Below are 20,781 nucleotides of genomic sequence, written 5' to 3' on the forward strand. Positions count from 1 at the left end.
CTTTATTAGCTAGTGTTTTGAAGTGTTTTCTTTTGCATGGAATAGGGGCGCAAATTTTGAATTTTTGGTAGGAGTAGGAAACGTACCGGCTTTGTCTAGGTCTAGTCTAGTCTTTGTCTAGTCTAGGTCTGGCGGCTCCCTCGTTAGGCCTAGGGGGTATTTCTTTCAGCTAGCTCTTCGGATTCTTACATGGAGTAGGGAGTGATAATTCTTCGTTTTTGTTTGGGATAGCGGTCGAGGTCGGGTTTGCGTGAGTGATTTGGCGAACTTGCTCGTTGGGCCTAGGGACGTAGGCCTAGCGATGGAATCGAAAAACGTGAAGGCCGCGGGGGACGGGGAGCAAGTGCAGTGCGACGAGTGCCTGCGCTGGTGCTTCCTCGACGAGACTAAATTCCAGAATTTAGCAGACGCGGTGGGGTCTAGCTTCACGTGCAGGTCGTGCGAGGGCGTCAGGGAAGCCGTCCAAAAACTGGAAGGGAATTGGGCGGCTAAGTTTGAAGAGCTTAAGGCAAACCTGAGGGAGGAGCAGGAGAAGCGGGTAGCACTGCAGGCGAAGGTTGAAAATTTCGTCAAGGTGGAGGCGGCCCAGGCAGCGCAGTTGGTGAGGACTGTGGCCGAGCTTGGGGAGGCGAAAGAAAGGAACGCCGAACTGCGAAGGCGGCTCAACGCTCTTGAGACTCGGGCAGCGGCTAATGTCGAGTCAGGACACCAAAGCGAGGGCGAAGTGGGAGGCAGGGAGCCAAAGCAAGCGGTCGCCAGCTCGCCGCCGGTGAATCGACGTAGCTATCGCGAAGCAGCGCAACACGCCCCGAGTGAGGCGACGCTGCAGCCACAGGAAGCCGGGAAGCAGGGAGAGGTAGGTGAGAGTGAAAGGGTGATTATCGCTGGCGACTCAAACATGGCTGGGTGCTCAAAAGCAATTGTGGAGAGGGTGAAAGGCGACAGAAGAGTGGCGGTAGGGACATTTCCAGGGCAGACACTGGGTTCTGTCATGGAGCGAGCAAAAGAAAAGCTCACGGAAAATGCCCACGTGCGCAACCTTGTCGTAGTAGCAGGTGGGCTAAATGACGTCCTGAACAGGAAAGGGCCAGGACTAGCCCAGCGCTTGGCGAAGGGGGTGGACGACTTGCGCAAGCTATCCCCTCAGGTGCAGATCGTGGTTTGCACAGTGCCGGAGGTGCCTGTGCGTGACAGTCACGTACAAAGAGCCGTAATGGCTGCCAATGAGGCAATATGGAAAATGAGCCGAGAGAAAGGCTTTGAGGTTGTCGAAGTAAACAGGGAAGTGAGAAGTTGTGGTGGTTTTAAACGAGATGGGATCCACTTCAATTACAGGCTAGCACGAGAAGTGGGCTGGCGACTTGGGGGTCGCGCTGTTGCTTTTTTAGGGGGCCCGCGGGCGCTCAGGAGGTCAGAGTAGGTAGTAATGAAGAAGGTCCCCTAGGGGAACATCAGAAGAGCATCGCCGTCGATAACAGAAAAAGGAGGAAAGCAAGAACAAGAGCTCGCCATGCAATAGGCTACATAAACATGCAGGGCGGCAGAAGAAAGGAAAAGTGGGCAGAGATTGAGGAGCAGTTACATAGAGAACAAATAGGGGTGTATGCGGTTACAGAAACGCACCTTAGAGACTCAGAAGAGCCGCCAGTTATTGAGAATTATGTATGGGAAGGGTGCAACAGAACTAAGTCGGAAAGAAAGGGAGGGGGAGTCGGAATGCTCATCCATCAGGGAGCCAAATGGAAAAGAGTAAATTCACAATGTCAAGAGCATCTTTGGTTATCAGGTACAATGAGTGGGAAAGAAACTTGGCTTGGAGTTACGTATTTGTGGACCGGAATAAATTGCACAGAGAAGAATAAAGAGTTAGTGGAATGCATAAGCGCTGATATTAGGGGTTTCGGGAATGGTGCTGAGATAGTCCTATTAGGTGACATGAATGCCCACATACAGGATTTAGATGGCTATACCGACAATAACGGGAAGTCAATGCTAGACCTTTGCGAGCAACATAACCTCGTGATCGTGAATACAGGGCCTAAGTGTGAAGGACAGATCACGTGGGAAGTGGGAAACCGGCAATCGACCATTGATTACTGTCTGATGACAGAAGGAATTCATGATAAGTTGAGAGAAATGGTCATCGATGAGGAAGGGTTTAGCAGCATAGGGAGTGACCATAAACGCATCATTTTGAAAATGGGATATGTAGTTGGGAAAGAGAGCAACGAAAGCAAAATGGCCAGTCCAAATTTGAACGCTGAACAAATAGCAAATATAGTCACTAGAGTGGAGGAAGAAATTGGCAAGTCGCCAAGTAAGGGGTGGGAATATGGTGAGCTTCTAAGTGTAGTAACGACAGAAATACGGAAAGAGAAACATGTTCATTGGAAAGGAAAAAAGAAACCGAAAAGCTGGTGGAACAAGGAGATACGAGAAGCCATCGCCGAACGACAGAAAGCATCTCGAGAGCACAGGCAGGCAAAGAAGGCGCAGTTGCCACAGGATGAAGTAACCAGTAAATGGGAAATATACCGGGAGAAAAAGTCTATGGTTCAAATACTGGTGCAAACAAAATTAAAAGGTGAAAGTGAACGTTGGTTGTCAGAAATACGTGAGAAAAAGAAGGCCGCACCTAGAATATTTTGGAATCACATAAAATTATTAGGCAGGAAGGCAACAACAATACAACAACATATCCTAGACGAAGACGAAAACAGACTGGAAGGAGAAGCAGCAATAAATTACATCCAAAAAGTAACAGCCGAACCTTTCCAAGGCAAGGACAAGGTTGTACTTGAGGAAAAAAAGAGCATGAAAGAGACCCAAGGGGGAAAGGAGCTAGTGCTTACAAATTTAAACTGGAAGAAAGCGGAAGAGAAAATTCCTAAGCGCACAGCCACAGGGCTAGACGAGGTTCCCGTTAGGCTGATAAATGAACTGGGACCAAAAAGTAAGGAAGCTCTCGTGAAAGCAGTTGAAAAAACTTTAAAAGATAGACGAATACCAGACAGTTGGCGACAAAGTAGAATGAATTTAATTTATAAAGGTAAGGGGGAGAAAGACAGAATTCACTCGTATAGACCGTTGACCATTACATCGGTAATATACAGGCTAGCAATGCAGGCAATCAAATTAAAGCTTCAAGCATGGGCAGAAAATAATGGCATTTTGGGAGAGCTTCAGAATGGCTTTAGAATAGGTAGGCGTTTGGATGATAACTTGTTTGTTCTTACTCAGTGTATTGAAATATCAAAAGCAGAAAGCAGACCATTGTATGTGGCCTTTTTGGACATTACAGGAGCATACGACAACGTAGACCGCAGCATTTTGTGGGATATTCTGGAAGGGGAAGGCTTAGGTAACGATTGTATACAGCTTTTGAGAGAGATTTACCTAGAAAATACTGTTTGCGTTGAATGGGAAGGGATGAGGAGTGCGGAGAAAGTTCATATCAACAAGGGACTGAGGCAGGGGTGCCCTTTATCCCCGCTGCTGTTTATGATGTACATGGTGAGGATGGAGAGGGCGCTAGAAGGAAGTAATATCGGGTTTAATCTCTCATACAAACAGGCAGGTACAGTAATAGAGCAGCAACTCCCAGGTTTATTTTATGCGGACGACATTGTGTTGCTCGCAAACAAGCAAAGGGATTTGCAACGTCTGGCTAATATCTGTGGACAGGAAGGCAACAATTTAGGTTTGAAATTTAGTGTTAGAAAATCAGGTGTTATTGTATTCAATGAAAACAGTGAACAGACAGTGGAGATACAGGGCCAAGAAATACCTCGGGTAACAGAATATAAATACCTTGGTATATGGATAAACGAAGGCAACGGATATATGGAAACACAGGAAAAAACCATAACAGTCAAGGGGAAGAGAAATGCAGCCATAATGAAGCACAGAGCGCTATGGGGATACAATAGGTACGAGGTCCTCCGAGGTATGTGGAAAGGGGTAATGGTTCCAGGACTTACTTTTGGAAATGCGGTTGTTTGCTTTAAATCAGGGGTACAATCAGGACTCGGCGGGAACCAAAGGTCAGTGGGTCGCCTCGCATTGGGCGCGCACGGGAAGACTACAAATGAAGCTGTGCAAGGGGATATGGGCTGGACTAGTTTTGAAGTGAGGGAAGCTCGCAGTAAAATTGAGTATGAAGAACGGCTGAGGAATATGGAGGAAAGTAAATGGGCTGGGAGAGTGTTCAGGTATCTGTACAGGCAAAACATTGATTCACAGTGGAGGAAAAGAACTAGGAAGCTTACCAGCAAGTATGTGGCCTGTGGGGTGGGCAACACAGCAACAAAGGTCAAGCGGAAAGTCAGAGAGGCTGAATTAATCTCATGGGTGGCGGCAATGGAAAAGAAACCTGCCATGAGTAACTACTTAAGGGGAAAAAAACGAAATTAGGAAAGAAACCATTTATGATAACTCAAAGGGAAGCTCATTACTTTTCGAAGCGAGATCGGGATGCCTTAGAACACGCACCTATAAAGCGAGATATAAGAAGGAAGAAGAAGCATGTGCTTGCTGCGGTAAAGCTAGGGAAACGACGGAGCATATTTTATTAGAATGTGAAGACGTCTATCCAGCGGTCGATTTAGGCACTGGCCTCCTTGACGCCCTTGGGTTCAGCGGGAGCAGTGGTAAAGCAAACAGGTCCGCAATAGACATCAGTAAGAGGCGATTGGAGGATTGGTGGAAGAAAAGTAGGGAAACGACAAAAGACGGAGACGTACAAAAGCACAGTTCGCAATAGGGTATCAGAAAATTTGGACGTGGTAGTTCATAGTGGGGTTTTTTGTTTTTTCATTGGTTAACCTAGGTAGGATATTAAGCAGCATAGTAGCAAGAGCTTGGTGGCGCAAGCCACCACCCCGTTCCAAAGGGGACGCTCATAACATCCATCCATCCATCCATCCTTGCTCGTACCGACTACTGCGTCGTCGTCTCCGGAGTCCTGGCCTGGGATCGTGCCGTCGAGTCGCAAAGCTGCTGCTGTGACCGGCGGACGCCAGCGGTGTACCCAAGGTCAGTCGGCTCGCATGTTATGGACAGCGTGTGGACATTTCCCCGGCGCGGCCACTGTTGCATGTACCACCTTGTTCGTGAAGCACGTGTTGATGTTAGACCGTGTCACATGTTTCGCCGGAATAAGAAGTGATTTAAGGTTGGGGGGATGTGGGGATGCGCGACCCTCGCGCCTCCCCTGATGTTTTTCCCGCATAGCGCGCCTCCTGTAGTGCGGCTTCGCCGCGTGGCCTGCGTGATGCCCGCGGCGGTCGATGTGGTTGGGGCGCTGTGAGAGAGATGGCGCTAGTGTTGCGCTGCTAACGCCGCCGACAGGCGAGGTTACTTGGGCGCCGAAAGGAAGGCGCTTGGTCTCTTTGGGTTCGGGAAGCGAGCGGGAGCGGACGTGCCGCCCGCGCGTGCGCCGACCATGCTTCTGCGAGACCGTCTCGCGTGGCCGCCTTCGAACGTGCCACCATTCGCGTGACTGTACACGCGAACAACCAGGCGTTGGGATCCAGCATGGGGCGAACATATTCGCAATGCGGTCGCAGTAAGTCGGACTTCTAGATTTGTCGCGCGCCCATCGGCATGTTTTGGGGGATAGCAACTCGGCTAGCAGGCATTGATCTATGAAAGGTGCAATAAATGCCCTTGTGATTGTTTGCACTACTGTGTTGTCGTTCCTTTGTCCCAAGAGTACGGAGGAGAACCCCGTATCTCCCCACAACGTCGACCATTGTCGCGCAGCAAAATTCCCTCACTTTCGTCCAGGAGATCTTGACCGAGTACGTAACTCGAGAACGTCCAGTCCTAAATACTCGGGTCCATTTAAGATTTACCGTAGGGTAGGTTGCAATGCTTTCAAGCTTGAAAATGGCAAACATTGGAATGCATTCAAACTTGTGAAATGCCCTGCACGACAGGATTTTCTTGAAACCTCAACTGAAAGGAGTCACTCCAGTGACTACCCATCCCTTGAGAGTTTCCCACCTTTCCTTCCAGTTACTACTGGTATAGGGGATACCTTACGTTTCTTGTAGCGTAAACTTGCAGTACGCACATTATCACTACGGTACTGACCGTCATGCTAATTTGTCTTTCAGGCCAAAAAGTTTTGAACTTCATTTAGGTCTTTAGCATCCTCATGGAGGACTATCCCAACTTCTAGGAGTGTAAAGTGCTTTATACGCACAATCTTCAATTCACGACAGCCACAGAGCTGTCTTGAGTCAGGCTCAGGGCAAATGAGCCACCCATCAGTGCTGTCCCAGTGGGCACACAGATGTTTGCACTGTCTACTTTTTGTACTCTGTGAACTCTTTATTATGTGTGATCTGTGTGTGCAAGTGTGCATCTCGTCATCTTCCCAAGACGGATACTGAAATTCTTCAGAAATGTAGTGCAATCATGTTCATTTTCAATCTTCATGCTGTGCATTTCTTTTAAAATGGGGAAGCCAAAGTGTCCGCTTAGAAAAAAAAAATATCTGTGATAGGTACATGTACCTGAATTTTCTATTTTATAATGATGTCATCATGAAACAAGCATGTTACAGTGCTAACATGCGTTCTTCTTTAACTCATGACGAGTGGCGCACCTTTCTCTCAAGGAAGAGGTGATGTAATGTCCTGTGTCGGCTTCCAGTTTTGGTTTCGAATTGTTTACATCAGGGCGCCACTCAGCACCAAACGCTGTAAGTTGCCTGCTGCGTTTTCCCTCGCTGGAATAAAAAAATTCTTTGTCTGGTCCCCGACTTGAGCAGTCCGGCTCTTCGTCCCATCAAAGCCACTACGAGGAGCCCGTGACATAAGCGTCACGCTATCCTCAAGATCCGGTATGGGAGAACGCAGGGAAGGAATTTCACTTGCGGAGGCTAGATGGGGTAAGTGGATGAGAATGTCTTGCTTGGCAGCAGAGTACACTGCATTTTTCGCAGCTATGATTTCTGCAAATGCAAACTTTGCATAACCGTTTCACATGCACTGGGCGTGGCAGCTGTGATTTTCGCATTTGCGAGCATTTAGCGGAGGACTGAATTGTTCTTGGAGTTGGTTCGCTTCGGTAACAACAAAGTAAAGCAACTTAGAAACTGTTCTCATAAAATTTTTTTATGTTTGAGTGCATTACTTTATCAAAACAAAAATTAAGTAGGAAGGCCACAGTGATGTGTCTATGATCCACTTTGCGATTGGTTCCCCGTCCTTGCCGCATGTGCGTTTTCACAGAGAAGTTCAGCACTCCAAATATAAAAAGATCACACACACGAAGGGTCCGACGGCCCATTTGCTGCAACTGTGAATTCGAGAGTGCAAAAATGCTGCAAAATTTGCAACACATGAGACAAGCTTGAGGAAGTACAGTAGCAGGAGCAAGCGAATTGACCTTTGTGCGGCCTCTTGCTTCAACGTGAGCTAAGCAACGAGAACACAGCACAGTGCGCCTAGATGTGTAGACTCTGTCTCCTTCGTAGATCGCTTTCAAGATAGCGGCCGCATGGCAGCCCCATACGCAGCAGCCGCCGGAGTAGAACACCTCTCCGCTTTGTGCCAGTCCTGCGCGCAAGTTTCGGGAACTCCGAACGCCCGTGATGCAGCCCTATTTCCATCTGCCTCCGCACACGTGATCACTTTTAATTGCGGCATCGCGATGAACTCGGCGTGTCTTTGCAGTTGGCACTTGTATGTCGATAGAGCAAATGCAGAAAATGAAAAAGCGGACAGTGGACTAACCTAAGCACACATACCTAAGGAATAACCTAAGCACATGGAGGAAGCTACTGCAGCTAGCCTTGAAGCGCATACAAGGCGGACATTTTGGAATGCCGATGTCGATACGGTAATGCAGATTTAGGGTTGTACTCGATTCTAATGCACACACAATTTTTTGACCCATTTTATTGGAAAGAAAAGTGCGCATTAGGTTCCAGTAAACACGGTACTGTTTGGGGACAAGATAAGCCCCACAGGGTGCGAACTATTCTTACAGTGCGATGGTCGCCCATCGCACTATGAATTTTGATTGATTGCAGTAGTATCAACAGTGCTATCGATAGCAATACTATCAATATTCCTCTTTTAAAGGGCTGTGTGAATACTCGAACATCATCTAATCAAATCGAATAGTGAAAGCTCTAACATTTCCATTCACGAATCGAATACCTACTACAGTGAAACCTCGTTAAATCGTAGTTGGCCAAAGCTCAGAAAATGTATGTACTAAACGGTAGTACTGCTTAACCGAAATAGCATGAGATCGCCCACTTACCTGTCAAAAATAGAAATCGGAGAGAGTGCGATGAAAGGGGAAAAAAACATGCAGTATTTATTCACTTCGCGCGACAAAAGTGTTATTTTCATTTCATGCCGCAGCAGCCTAACAGCGACAACCGCGGCCTCAAACTTACTGGAGCTGCAAGCCGGCTTTTCAGCCAGCCCCCTCTTCTCGGCAAGCGCTCACATGGCAGATTCCTCGTTGGCGTTGCATATTCTCTATGCACGGGCGCGGTAGCGCTGCAAATGTCGCGGGGCACCTTTTTCATTGTGGGCTGCTGTTCTCGTCACGACGACTGCATTCAAGAGGCTGACTTAACGCGCAGCTTCTGCCACTGTCGGGCCTGAATCGCCTGTGCTGTTGCTTTCTGTGTCATCCTCATCACTGTCACTAGGCGACACTTCGGCAACAACAGAGGTAACAATGTGAAAAAGCAGACCCTTGTATCCTACATCTCTTCACGGTCACAGCAGTGCTGCTGAGGAACTGCTTTGCATTCCAAATGCCATACACCGTAGTCAACAGTAGATCCCTGTCGCATGCCAGCACCAACTTCTTTGTGTCACGTTCTATAGCACGAACAATGTCTAATTTTTCTTCTATGCTAAGCACCCAGCGTCCTTTTTATCCGAGCTTCGGCATGACGCGAACGACGCAAGTCCTTGTTTGCACGACGCTACAATGCTCTTTGGCATGGTGCCGAAATGACTATGTTGATATGGCTTCACGCACAAATGCACAGGGCACTTAGATGCCGTTGTTCTGATCTATGGTTCCTATTCTGAGGCTTGCTGTTCTGCCATGCGACCCTATGGAGACGATGCACCGGCGTGTTTGCGCGACGAAAAGTGGAAACAATATGTGTTAACCGATACATACGTAATAAGTTGGTACGGTTTATGCGGATACAAAACACATTATGTTCAATGGCTGCTGAGTCGGGGATTCAACTTTACTGCTTTCAATATGAAACTATTGTTGAAGCGGGTATGGTTTAACAAGGTTTTACTGTATTCAAATTAAAAATATTCGGTATATTCAGTGTGGATGCCCACTGAGTGCTGCATGTCACATGCCCTCGTGCTTGATGCTGCGCAGTGCGTCTCCCTTCGCTGCAGACACGCTGTGGCAGCTGATGAGGTCATGGACTTTGAGAGCGCTTCTGCCCTACTACTTGCACTCCACAACATCGACCTGATTTAAGGATCACACACACAGCACCCGAACGTTGCAACTCGCAGAACATCCCCTGTCGGCCAGGGCCACCTCTGTTGGTACAATGTTTGTCCAGGTCGATAGGAGGCCCCCCGCCAGTACAAGTTTGTACAGGTCGACAGGACCAATCAAAACAATAATGCAACGCAAATGGAAATAACGGCAACAAATGCTACGTGTATTTCAGAAAGTGCAAAGATTGGGCCAATTAGCCACCAGAAGGCACACAGATCGTGTTTCAAAGTAACCCATATGCGTAATTTCAAGAACGATCACTGATTGACCAATGAGCCACCCGTACGAACATAATAGGGGCAAGCATTCCACAACGGCTTGTGACCCATTATCAAATTGGCCAGAGACAAATTTTGATCACGGCCACACTCTCTATGCCAGTAGGCCTAATCGGCACTGCTTCATCGGGCGTTGGCGACTAAAGTTAGTTTGGTGCCAAATCAATGCAGATCTATTCGCAGCAGCCGAGCGACACTCAGAAAGCGAACAAACTGCCTCACAAATGAATGTGAGTGTATGGGATGGCAACAAGTTGTTCCCGGCTGCCATCTTTGTGATGCACCTTAGTGTGGCCTCTCGTTCCCAACACCGTTTGTAGACGCACATGAGTCCGTTTCTGTAGCTTTGAACAACTCGCCACAAGGCTAGCTTTGCATTTACTTGGAAGGTGTGAAAGTAACAAAACTACGCACTGATTGCCCGGCAGTATACATTTGGGTGGACGGCAGATGTAGGGGAGGGCGAGGAGCATCGCACAAATTTGCTGCAACCATCCCGGTTTTATAATCTTTGACAGGTGGGAAACACGCCGATCCTGACATGGGAAAGACGCCTGCCCATAGTGCACACGCCAACTGCAGTCGGCCTGCACAGCATTAATGATGGCTATGTGCGGAGTAGTATTTGTGTCACGTTATGCACTGTCCGCACTTTTGTCTGTTGCGCAGATTGGTCCTACAATAGCCCACTGCCATGAAGATGAGAAAGCCCTTCTGTATATTGTAGGAAAACGGGAAAGCAAAACTTTCTGTGCATAAAGGATTGATATAAAACATTGGCCCACTATTAAACTAAGAACCTCATTGGTATTTAATACAACATAACATCATTAATTACCCGCCATGGTGGCGTAGCAGCTAAGGCATTGTGCTGCTAAGCCTGAGGGAGCAGTACCATATCTTGGCCACGGCGGCCACATTTCAATGGAAGTGAAATGCAAGAACACCTGTGTACCGTGAAGTGGATGCAGGTTAAAGAACCCCAGGTGGTCAAAATTAATCCAGAATTCGCCATGGGGCATGCCTCATAATCACATCTTGGTTTGGCACGTAAAGCCCGAGAATTTATTATAGCGTGATTATTTATTTTAAGAAGGAAAAATATTCTGTTCAACAGATATTTTATTAAAAAAGAAAACATTTTCCAGACCTCTACACGCTACAAGTGAATTGAAATCAGTGCTGGTATACTAATTTGGAGTTCCCTTTAGTAAGAGTAGACCATACTGCATATCTTGATTTCTATGTACCAACGTCACTGATTGCTTGCTAAATTCTTATTATGTAATGCTAAGAGACTCCCAAGAATGTGCAGCAGTGTGTTTTTTTGCCCCAAAAGTTGTAAGCAGTAAATTTTCTTTAAAATTTTCTGATAATCGATTCTATAGTTTTTTTCTTGATTCGATTGATATTCGATTCGAAATCTACTATTTGTACACCCCTACATTTTTATGGCAATAATATTTTCAAAAGACTATTGATCCTATTGACAGTCAATTTACTAACAGTTTTGCATCACTGTTGCCTTCCTCCTCCTGCTTTTTCCCACTGTTGCCTCTGTTGTTGCCGAATGTCTTCGATGGCTTAAATGATATCATCGGTCCACAGTTCTGAGCAGATAATCATGTTGCCATCAATTATGACATTTTCGTCAGCCGTAACACTTCCCTGCTGTGTTGCAACAAGCGGTGTACGAGTTGGAGGACTGGAACACACACTGTCATCAGCAGGTTTTTCAGGTGCATCACCAGCGCTGATCGCAGCTCAGTGGCAGCTACAAAGTTTAGTCGTTTTACAGCTGCGTGCATTCTTTGCAAAGAAATAATTCAGCCATTGGGGATGCTTAACTTCCTTTGTTATACAAGTGAATTTGTTGCAGCGGTCTTCGCTGTAGAGGCTTTCACAATACTTATGAAAGATGATAATTTGGGTGGGAAGTACGGAATCCTTCGTTAAAGAGGTAATTGCGTTGTACAGGTGTTGTACAGCAGTGCTCGACTATGTTTTACAAGATAAAAAACACATATACGAATTTGTTTTACTTCGTGTGGCTTCCAGCAATATGTCAAAGTATATACTGTGAAACTTCCCCCTTACCTGAGTAAAGCGAACAGGTTTCCTGCTACCTTTACAAATTTGCAGTCTTCTGATGCAACATTTGACACCAAGAATACAGGCATCTCCTTTGGGTCATCCCTAAAAAGATTCCAGACTCATTAGCCATCTGTTCTCTGTGATAAATGTACTGTCTCCTCCAGCTAGTGAAAAGCCAAAATAAATATTTGTCCAAAAATACACAAGCATGGACAATGCACAGAATTTTCAATAGGAACCAAAAGAAAAAAATAAAATTGTGTAGAAACCAACAATGATTGTCAATGTAAGCGAATGGCCTGAACAAACGAATGGGAGTGAGAGAGTGCGAATTACCATTTTTCTTGCAGAGTTCAACCACCAACCAAGAAACGTCCGAAAGAGCCTAAGAAAGCTATCTGCTGTAAAAAATATTGATGTAAAATAACTAAGAAGTTAAAAATTGCATATAAATAGTCCCAGTTTAAGAACTGAAATAAAGTGACTACAAAAATCAAGATTAGTAGGGGATATTTTTTTCAGCCTCTTAAAAAAAATGACAGAGGCCAAATTGTAAATATAGGCACATGCCATGTAAACAGCAACCACTGAAGGACCACAGCTACGAGTTGGGACAGTGGCATTAAGGAGCTTTATGCAATTGAATTATTTATGGAGCTTTATGAAGTTTATGTGCTCATGGTTATATTGCGCTTAGTTTTACACTGACAATATTAAGTGAAGGACAGGACGTGGACGTACATAGCCCAAATTACCAACTGTTTAATACTGTTAAAGAATGCGCTTATATACAAGGAGATAGGGCGCGGAGGGGGGGGGGGATATAAAAAGATATGACAAGGTGACAACATGTGATCATAGTTCGGGCCAGGCATACATCATTCACTTGCACTCGTTCGCCCTGGCAAACTCTACTTCAGCTTCGATAAGCGTGATGGACGGAGTGCTTACGCACATCTCTTTTTCTTTAGCTATCGCAAGCGCCTTCCATATTTCTCGATCCGTTTTTGTTTTTGATGTGCCAATGACTGTGGTGCTTTCTAGTAGCAGAGAGCATTTGCATTGTTTGCAATGTGCAGCCAAGTTGCTAGGTGCTGTCTCGCATGACAACATGACTACTACGTCGCAACATGACTACTACGTCAAACTGCTGCCCTTGCTTCGTGTTGTCGACAAATTCGACTTTGCCCTGCCATCTGCTAGCCGCCTGGTTAGCTCAGATGGTAGAGCGGCTGCCCCGGAAAGGCGGTGGTCCCGGGTTCGAGTCCCGGACCAGGACGAATTTTTCTTCAACTATGAGGCTTTTCTTTCGAGAAACCCGTATGGGTTTCCTTTGTAGCAATTGCTACGAACGGGTGGATGTCTGATTTTCCCTTTATTCTCAACATGACTCGCATGCCACCAGCAGAACCATTGCCTCATCGTCGTCCTGGGACCCGATGCAACGCCTGATTGTATCAAATGTGTCCATGACCCCTGATGTAGTCGGTGGTCCGGGCTCACGTTGCGCGGCTGTTTCATCTTCATCCGACGACACACAGCCTTCCCGGACACTCTTCAGGATTTCTTGGTCTGTCACTTCTTCGCGTACCACCATGCACGAGTCAGCTTGGATGTACTCGTTGAAACGTACATCAGCGGGCACATCTCCACTTTCCAGCAGGGCTGCCCACGCAGCTGCAACTTCATCAGACGGCAACCCGTCTCCATCGCTACCTTCGTTCTCAGAGTCCCAAGTTTTGGCAGCTTGCGCAGTGAACCCAGCCTGGTGGAAGCAGTTGCAGATTATGGCGCTTCTCGTTGTGCACCACGGAGCGGAAATAATTTGGAGCATTATAAAGAGGTCCAGTTTTGTTTCGCGGCCCAACTGCGCGTTCAGAAGCAGCCTTTGAATACGGCGCTCACGGTAGGCCTGCTTGACGCTCTGGATGACCCCTTGGGCTAGGGGTTGAATGATAGAGGTACAGTTCGGCGGGAAAAACTTTAACTGCACAAGTTCCAGCTCGGCATCCTCTATGATGTGGGCGGAACAATTGTCTAAAAGTAGACAAAGTTTTCAGCCTTGCCTGCCCACGTCCCGGTCGAAGGCTTCGACCCATTCTCCGAAAACAGCCCGGGTCATCCACACCCGAGTGTTATCCCCATACTTCACGGGAAGGTTCCAATTTCTTTTGAAGCAGCATGGTTAGGCACTTTTTCCCAATGATGAACAGCTGCTTGTCCAGACCGTCCATATTACCGCACAGGAGCACGGTTATTCTCGTCTTACTGTGCTTGCCTCCGTGGCAGCGCAGCCCCTTAAAATCCAGGGTCCTGGTGGGCAGCATCTCGTAGAAGAGCCTGGGGTCTCATCGGCATTATAAATATCCAAGAATGTGTAGTCTTTCAAGATGCCTGCGAGGCCGGCTGACATCCACGAAGTGGTGCTGTCACTATCCGCCGAAGCAGCTTCACCGCACAAAACTTTGCCGATGATGCTGTGGCATGACTATAATCTATTCAGTTAACCTACGCTGGCCTTTAAGTAATCTATTCCTAGCATACAGGCATAATCCAGGGCTTTTTGCTGCACAATATCACCGCTAAGGGTGATTTTCTTGGCCCGCGTCTCCGCGAACAAGGTGTAAACTGCCTTGTCCAAGGCCTCGTGCACCGGCTGAGTCACTTACTTGTGCTTCGCTGACGTCCCTGAAGCTAGCCGGAATTACAAGTTCTTTTGCAATGACTGATTTTTTCTTTCCAGCTTCAGCGTGGGTTATAACTCAAGCCTTCTCTTCTAGCAACAAAAACTTGCATTTATTTGTCAGCTGCGACATGCTTCAGCTGACAATCCAACAGGTTCGAGGGACAATGACCAAATGGCGTGCAATCGTTCGTTGTCAAGCGTGCATCGCCCGAACGCCTTGTCGCACCCTACCGCGATTTGACTTTGCAACTGCTACTTCATATAGTAATTGGTATTGCACACCTGAGTCATTTTCACGAAACTTTGTGGAAAATAAAATACTATAAAAATAAAATTATTGCGTGAATGTTATTTATACACACTATTTTCCTAATCAATATGGCCCAAAACATTTCCTCAGAGCTCGGATGCTCCTCCTGAGACCGCATTGAATCGCCGTCACCAACACAGCATGGCGGCTTTCTGTTTTGTCTACATTTCATCATGGCCCGAGCAGCTCCACCTTGTGCGTTTTTTTTTTTTATGCTATCCAGGTCAATGGTTTGTCAAGGCATGAAAAGCAGTTTTAGGGGTTTTAATGAGCTACAGTTCAAATAATTTTGCTCAAGCGGCGAAGAGGCAAGACCTCAACGTCCCATCGTGGGAGGCCTAGGCCCAGCCGACTGAACTGCTGGTGCTCATTAAAGTTCACTCTCTCTCTCTCATCTGCTCTGTAAAAACTTCGTTGAAGTGAAAATGTGTCTGTGAAGTAGTTCGTTTTGGAAGGAATTTCGATGCATTATGTTCTATGGGACACTGACAGGGAATGAAAAAAATCTTCGCTGTGCTGAAAATTTTGTTGAAGTGGACTTCGTTGTGCCAGGATCTGACTGTACTATTTCAGCACAAAAAACAACACTGAAAATTTTTGTGTCAGTACTCCTTTAATAAGAGTAGACTGTACTGTATGCCATGATTTCGATGTACTTATATTACTGATAGCTTCCTAGATTCTTGTTATGCAATGCTAAGGTGACTTCCCAGCATGTGCAGCACCATATTTTCTTGGCCAAAATTTGTAAGCATTAGGTTGTGCAAAAAATTTTCTGATAGTCAATTTGAAATCTACTATTTGGTATTCACACACCCCTAATATTAAGAGCATAATCACTTTCGAGGTATGTGCCTACAATATCTGCTGAAAAACGGATTGGCGTTACAGTTAACCCCAGAATTTAATTCAGTGCTGGCTATCTGAAACATGGTGGTAGACTTATCATTTCTACTAAGCAAATATGACTTCACTACTGCTTGGCCTCAATATGGCAATTGCAAAATGTGCCCTAAAGTGAATAAATTAAGTTATTAAGTGAATCTTTTAAGTCAGCTACTCTTATCATTTTCCATGCAAATAATGCCTGCCTGTTTGATAAATGCAGCTGAAAGGTTGGAACAGCGCTGTACAGGTGATATTTTGCAAACGTGTTCAAACTAAAAAGAAAACAAACAGCTGGTACATTCACAAAGAAAAAGGCATTAACACATTGTGAAGGGAGCTTACTAGCAAGGAAGCTTACTAGCTAGTATAGCAAAACACTAAGCACATTACAGAATGAAATAATGCATAAGGTAAAGTAAAGAAGTGGAGCGAACTTGCTGAGCTATAGGAACAAAAATCCGGCTGTATGTAGCTATTGGAATATCAGGAATAAGAAAGGAGACATTTTATCAAACTATCTCCAAAGGACTTGTCAAAGTTGTATGTCCCAGGACACATCATTACCAAAAAAACAGGGCCAGGCCGAAGGAACATGCTTCAGAAAAAGCAGTGGAATGGCAGGAAATAAACAGGGGGATGAGCAAAAGGAGAACAAGGTGAAAGCAGGAGCCAACATTTTGACAAGTGGACTTTTCTTCTTCAAGTCCACTTGTCGAAACACTGGCTCCCGCTTTCACCTTGTTCTCGTTTTGCTCATCATCTTGAATTTCCATCTCCCGCTTTCCCCGTTTCCCCAGGAAATAAACAGGTAAGAGAAGCACTTGTCCTATCTTCTCACATCCAATTTGAACTCGCATCTGAATGTGTTTCCTAGCAAGCGTCTGAAAAGTACACTGCTGCAGTCGAAGATAGTCATGCAGTGCAACTGTCGCTCGGATGCCAAGGCCACATCATATGTCATATTATCTCGCTGTCTCTTCTAGCGTACTCGGAACATGCATTCTTCTTTTGACAGACGTTTTGAGGACCCTCATTAACTGCATGTCATCAAATGCTTACTCCTAGTGGCTTACAATGAACATCGCGACAGCAGCAGTTTAAAGCTGCCAGACATTGCAAGTTCACATTGTGACTGTTCTGCTGATTTGCTTTTGCATTTTATTCAGTGTGTCTCTTAGTATTTTTTTTTTTTGTTCTCATACGAATCTACAGGCCGAGTTTTATAAGAAACTGTAACCACGTATTTGTTTCTATTCTTGAAGTCGAGGTTTTCTTGTATTCATTCAGTGGTCGGTGTCCTTCTTTTTACCCTTCTTCTTGTTTCTATTCTTATCTTCCGTAACCCCTCCCCCCCCCTTTATGTAATACCCCAAGAGGGATAATACATGATAATGTATTATGACCCTTAAGGGATAATACATGATAATGAAACCACAATATTCAAATATTACCCCATGCTTTCCAGATGGGTCACACTATACAGCTGTACACAGACAATGCTTAAAAAAAAAAAGCTTTCACTGTAAAAGACATCAGGCCATTAATGATTTGTCTAATCAGATACTTAAGTAACACACACCAAAGATATTTGGTGTGTGCCAATATGTGTGTGAGAAACAACATATTTTACCTGCCTTCTTTACAACTTTAATGAAAAAAATGCCTCACCTAAAATAGCCAATGTGGTACATTGTCTCATCATCTCCACTTAGGACAGTTTGCATTTCAGGAGGGTCATAAAAGTAGCGCCAGTGACAAAGGAAGTCATCGGATGTCCTAACGCTCTTGTTTGTTAGTATTCCAGCCAGGACATCAAAGGGGCCAACAAGCTTCAAACCAAGCAGGTCATAGAGTGCATCTGAAAGAAACAAAAGCATAACATGCTGAAGAGCAATGCAAAATATTTCTTGCATATTGCTTCAAGGTTCTCCAAAATTATATCTTGTTTTATGCCTAGGAGAATCATTTATGCATAGAGCGTATGTCACATGAAAAACTTTTGTACAAAAATTTTATGAGAGCACACTGTATGAAAGAGTCACAAGTGGTTAAAAATTACCCTTCAAAGCCACAGCATTGCTACTCAGATCGTGTTCAGCATAGCCATAAGCTACATCCCGCCATACTGTCGGTTCAAAAAAAAAAATCACACGGACAAAAAGAGAAGGTATGGATGACATGAGCTGCGCAAACACTCAACTGGTTGTGTGTGTGTTTTTTTTTTTTAAGGAACGGTAATTTATACACGAAAACAACATGTGCAAGTCCCACGACATCCCGCTTGGTTCCTTGAGCACAATAGAAAGAGGTGATGCGTGAGTGCAGTCTGTTTTCGATTCATATGAACAAATTTGTTTCTGCAACTCTTTCTTGTTACTGTGGCGACAGTGTTTTCACATTTAAGTTTATGTGCGGTGCCTGCATTTTCTACGGCATGCATTACTTGCTGCACACACCAGTAGTATTAAGAGATAAGCAATGTTAAACGAGCATCCTTGAGGCATAAGTATGAGCACATCACTGGCAAGCTAAGGCACATCATAAGGTGCATGCAGCAAAGGCGTCCATCATGCCATGAAACATTGCTCCTTTCTCAAATGGCCACAGACCAGCAGCCATCCCATGTTTGCAACATTCTTCCTCACCCCATCCCTTTCCTCCATGCCACCCAAGAGGCTTTTCACTCGGCCCAGCTCTTTGGAATAAACTGATCTGTTTTTTTCCTTGCACATGCCCACTAATGCTGCATATAGACAGCAGCCACAATAAAATGTCCATGCTTTCAGCTAGAAATGAGCCACTGCATTGCACAATTATGTATATTAATTGCCTTGGCATCATTTTTTTAAGCAAATAAATTGCCATGTATAAATATACTGTTAATATTTGTGCAGTGCAATGCTGAAAACATTTTACGTGACACCGAATGAGAAACCAATAGGGTTGCTCTCATTAAGTGGCATTAGTAATCCATTCTACATTAAATGTGTAGACAAAAGAAAACACAGGGAGGCATTGCTTTGGTTACTAGAGGTGTGGTCCTTAAAATTAATTTATAAGGTGCAGGGTATAAGCAGGAAATTCAGTCGGCCCACAGCACTCACAAGAATCTTGTCTGCCAAATTAACATGTTTGTGCACAAATGTACAAGTGCATTAACGGTCTTTTAATGCAAATGAGCTGCAACACGGCCGATGTCAGATATAAGCTGCACTAAAAGTAACTTTTTTTAATGTAGAAATCCGGAAATTGGTACTCCCTTTTTGTTGCTCGCGCTGCCCAAGTTCACAAAGCACCATGACAAGGAAACTGTTTGCAGAGAAATCGCCATTTCGCTGTGTACTCAAATATTTATTTCCTATCTCGTTCACTAAAAAGGTAGGAATGGTATGTGAATGAGACTTTTTGGCTGCAGTGCTGACTGGTAGGGCAGTCAAATCGTCAAGCAATGTGACACGAGTAGAAATAACTGCGCCAGAAGTGCAGTGTATGCAGCAACTTTAATTCCACAATCTTCGATATTAAACGAATATGCTTCCCAGCATTTTGTCGTTACTGCTACAAGACATGCGATCTGATCAAGTACGCAGGAGTGTTTTAAACATGTCGCACCTGACGGGCGTTCCTTTTTCAGAGAAGTGCAGAATTCCCAGAAATCATAGAAGTCTTCAGGCATTTCAACTAAAAATTTTTGTCTAATAGACTCCCGGACGTCATCAGGCGAGTCGGGGAGATCGCTAGGCTCCTTTGCATCCACTTTTGTTTCGGAGGTAGACACGTCAGGCTTCTTGGCGGTTGGTTTAAGTTTTTTCGGTGATAACACACGTGCCACGTCCAGACCTCTGTCAACCGTAGCTGCGTTGTAATAATATGAAAAGAGGAAACAAGAGCGATACTGATTACAAAGAGCGAAACTATAAAAGTAACGTAAGGAAGTCTACGACACCGCATATAGTCCTTACGTGCGTCTCCAGAAACACTGGCGTCACACTCCAATTCCTGAGGAAAAAAGAAATCTCAAGAAAATGACGCGGCTACAACACAAATGTTTGTAAATATCATACCTTAGACTCTGGGTGGCTAAATCTTTTTAAATGGTCGGTACTTCTTCGATAACATTTGGACCCATATTTGCATGGCAGCCTATCATCTTTTGCAGGCCGCTTTCGACCCTGGGGCATTTTGTGACACGGTCACTGGCAAAGCTTGTGTGCAAACTGCAAACGCCTAATTCAGGCGGGCAATCACCGACACATCGATAACGCCATGGAAAGAATGCGCGCTAAACTGGCTAAACTTCTGCACTGGCTTCCGGATCAGCTTTGCATGGCCTTCGTTCGACGGCCCAACCACCTGACGGCAACGCCGGACGTTTCGCGCCTTTCATTTCAAATGCCAATTCCTGAAACTTTATTACGTTCAACAAAATAAACATGTTATACGATCACATTGTTCAACTACAAAGTATGAGCCGACTTGTATATTGATACAATATGAGCGCATCGCTACATTGCTATGGTGTACTGAAAAACGTATTCCGATGGCGGCGGGGGGTGCTGGCATAGTTTCTCACCATGTTACCAACCTACAGTGAGAAACTACAGTGTTACAGTGAGAAACTCTATGGGTATAGAGTTTCTCACAAGATTGTAGTGAGCATAGAGTTTTATTTAGAGACTCTATGTAGAAAACTATGACTTTTTCCCTGCTCTCGCTGAACCAATGGCTGCACCCATATAGTTTCTCGGCTAAACCATAGAGTTTCTCACTATAATCAATTGCTATAATCAGAAACTCTATGGGCTGAACCATAGGGCTGAATCCACATCATTAAAGTAGGCCAGTGGTACCTTCTTCGACCGCTGGGCAGACGTCTTCAGCACGGATGGATGGATGGATGTTATGAGCGTCCCCTTTGGAACGGGGCGGTGGCTTGCGCCACCAAGCTCTTACTACTATGCTGCTTAATATCCTACCTATGTTCACCAATGAAAAAAAAAAAAAAAAAA

At 45.3% G+C, this 20,781-nt stretch overlaps 1 protein-coding gene across 1 annotated transcript in view; it reads right to left on the reverse strand.

Moving 5' to 3' along the window:
- Positions 1–20,089, reverse strand: part of Hpf1 (Histone PARylation factor 1) — a 47,521-nt gene extending 27,432 nt beyond the window's left edge. The window contains exons 1-5 of the mRNA XM_050182778.3: positions 19,837–20,089; positions 19,735–19,771; positions 19,385–19,627; positions 17,441–17,630; positions 11,892–11,990 (exon numbers count right to left, since the gene is read on the reverse strand). Coding sequence (XP_050038735.1) covers positions 11,892–11,990; positions 17,441–17,630; positions 19,385–19,627; positions 19,735–19,771; positions 19,837–19,953 — 686 coding nt within the window. The 5' untranslated portion in view covers positions 19,954–20,089. The remainder of the gene's footprint in view (positions 1–11,891; positions 11,991–17,440; positions 17,631–19,384; positions 19,628–19,734; positions 19,772–19,836) is intronic.
- Between the last annotated feature and the right edge of the window lie 692 nt (positions 20,090–20,781).

Source organism: Dermacentor andersoni, chromosome 4, assembly GCF_023375885.2.
Source record: "Dermacentor andersoni chromosome 4, qqDerAnde1_hic_scaffold, whole genome shotgun sequence".
NCBI lineage: Eukaryota > Metazoa > Arthropoda > Arachnida > Ixodida > Ixodidae > Dermacentor > Dermacentor andersoni.